This window comes from Centroberyx affinis, unplaced genomic scaffold (genome assembly GCF_046629955.1).
Source record: "Centroberyx affinis isolate AG114_WGS23_722 - 3 ecotype Tasmania unplaced genomic scaffold, CSIRO-AGI_Caff_v1 ptg010028l_1, whole genome shotgun sequence".
Taxonomy (NCBI): domain Eukaryota; kingdom Metazoa; phylum Chordata; class Actinopteri; order Beryciformes; family Berycidae; genus Centroberyx; species Centroberyx affinis.
Genome location: NW_027284720.1, coordinates 1 through 2,500, shown reverse-complemented (window position 1 = coordinate 2,500; position 2,500 = coordinate 1). Strand labels below are relative to the sequence as shown.

Here is a 2,500-nt window from a genome sequence, read left to right as displayed (position 1 = left end):
GGGCTGATTTCCACTACTTTATATACTGCTGGGTAGCTTACAGTAATCTATAATAATACATCACAATTTATTAGTTGATTATATTTTGTATTAATAATCTGAATCTGCAAAGTTACTTAAGTTATCAAATAAAGGTAGTGGAGTAAAAAGTACAATATTTCCCTCTGAAATGTAGTGGAGTAGAAGTATAAAGTAGCATAAAATGGTAATACTCAAGTAAAGTACAAGTACCTCAAAATTGTACTTAAGTACAGTATTCGAGTAAATGTACTTAGTTACTTTCCACCTCTGCTTCCACTTGAGCAGGATGATTTAGTGCTCTTATCTCATTATATCTCCCTCTATAACCAGAAGATGACATGATGTGGAATCCTAGTCAGACTCTGGTTTATGTAAGCGCCTGTTTTCAGTGTTGCCAAGTCCTACAAAAGAAACAGTGCGTGTATAATGGCTTGGCGAGGGATTTGCAGATTCAAACACACCGCTGACCTCTGGAAGTCTCCTCTGCTGCTCTGAGGAACAGGGATAAATGCGCTGAAGAGTGCGGGACAGGTGCGTCCTCGGCAGCTATGTTGCCAGTCATATAAAGACTATAGTCAGAGTTACAACTAAATAATGAAAAAGTGCAAAGATGCTGTTTATGTGCAGTCTAGTGCTACACAACGGTGTTTAGATTGTATAACAGCTGTCCAGGCAGCTACAGTATATGTCCCGAGCGAAGAAGAGTTATTCCTATAGTGAATTTTAGAAGGATACAGTCTCACTATGGATGCCACAAAAGATAAGAATATGTATTTATATAAGAATATTACAGCAACAGTAGGCAAAACATAAAGTTAGATAAAGCCAAATCCAAACTCACTATTGAGCAACACAAACTATAAGTCACTATAGGAATATTATAGGAATATAATAGGAGTATATTCTTAATACCATAGGAGATAAAAACTGCTATGAATTAAGAATCACATTGTAAAGCCAACTTTGACTACCACAGACACATTATAAATCATTACAGGAATATTATAGGAAGATTACAGGAAGATTACAGTGATACCGTAGAAGATAAAGCATCCCATAAAGTAATGTAAGGTCACTACAAACTCTCTGTAAGTCCATAAAGGAATAGCCTATTAAGTGCGATAAAGTCTCTGTAAACTCACTACGGAGCACCACAGACTCACGATAACTTCATAAATTATAGGAATGCTATAGTATTATAGGAGATAAAATGCAATTAAGTAGGAAAAAGTCACTGTAAACTCATTATTCAGTACTACAGAGACACTATAAGTCCCTATAGGAATACTATAGGAAGATTATAGGAAGATTGCAGTGACACCATAGAGGATAAAAAACATCATATAGTAGAATAAAGTCACTATAACTCACTATTGTGCACCACAGACACAGTTCAAGCCCCTGTAGGAATATTATAGGAATACTATAGGAATATTATAGGGTTTTTTCCCCCCTCACCTGGATGGTTTGGCTGGGATCTCCGGACACCGGGCCGCCGACCAGTTTGCAGTACAGGTCGTGCACGGACCTGCCGGTGTCGTCCTCCCCGCAGGTCGCCGTGGCGGTGATCTTGGTGCTCTCGGCCAGGTTGAAGTAGGGCGGGTGCAGGCTGAAGCCGTTCACCCCGTTGCTCGGCAGCTCCTGGGCCGAGAGGCCGGCGAGCTGGCAGGTCAGCAGCGGCAGGAGCAGCGCGGCGACCCGGGCGTGGGCGCGCCGAGCCGGGGAGAGCGCAGTCCCCAGCGCCGGTCCGCTCGCCATCTCTCTCTCCACCTGTCCGCTCGGTCCGCTCCGACAAGTTTAGAGAGGTAATAAAAAACAGTATGGGAATAAAAAGAGAGATGCCAACTTTAAGCCTTGGAGCGAAGGGACATTTGGAGGTAAAAAAGGGAGAGAAATGTGTTGAAAACTAGAAAAGAGAGAGAGGAAGGGGGGATTAGGTTTTTAGTCCTGGAGCTGTGGAGAGCGGAGCGGTGCGTCGTGCTTTCTCTCTCTCTCTCTCTCTCTCTCTCTCTCTCTCTCTCGCTCTCTCTCTCTCCGTGTCGCTCCAGCAGGCACCAATCTGTAGTCTCTCTCTCTCCCTCCCCTCTCTCTCTTTCTCTCTCTCTCTCGGTCCGTCCCCTGTGGTTGGAAGAGGGTATAGCTTACCCAATCCCCCCACCACCCCTCCTCCTCCTCCAACACACACACACACACACACACACACACATACACACACACACACACACACATACACACATACACACACACACACACACACACACATACACACACACACACAAAACTTAAACAAGAGTCAAGTTATGGCTTGTGTTTGTTTTATGAGAAGAACAACACATTAGACTTCAGTGCACACACACACACACACACACACACACACACACACACACACACACACACACACACACACACAGCAGTTTGGCGTTTGAATGGAGGAGTGTTTGATGGTTTAGTTACATCATTCACTTCCAGTCAATCATCA

At 43.6% G+C, this 2,500-nt stretch overlaps 1 protein-coding gene across 1 annotated transcript in view; it reads right to left on the bottom strand.

The window, feature by feature from the left end:
* LOC139640632 (laminin subunit alpha-5-like) overlaps positions 1-1,779 on the bottom strand; it is a gene marked incomplete at its 3' end in the record, with an annotated part of 9,824 nt that extends 8,045 nt beyond the window's left edge. Inside the window, exon 1 of the mRNA XM_071514804.1 lies at positions 1,480-1,779. Within this exon, the coding sequence (XP_071370905.1) occupies positions 1,480-1,779 (300 nt within the window). The remainder of the gene's footprint in view (positions 1-1,479) is intronic.
* Between the last annotated feature and the right edge of the window lie 721 nt (positions 1,780-2,500).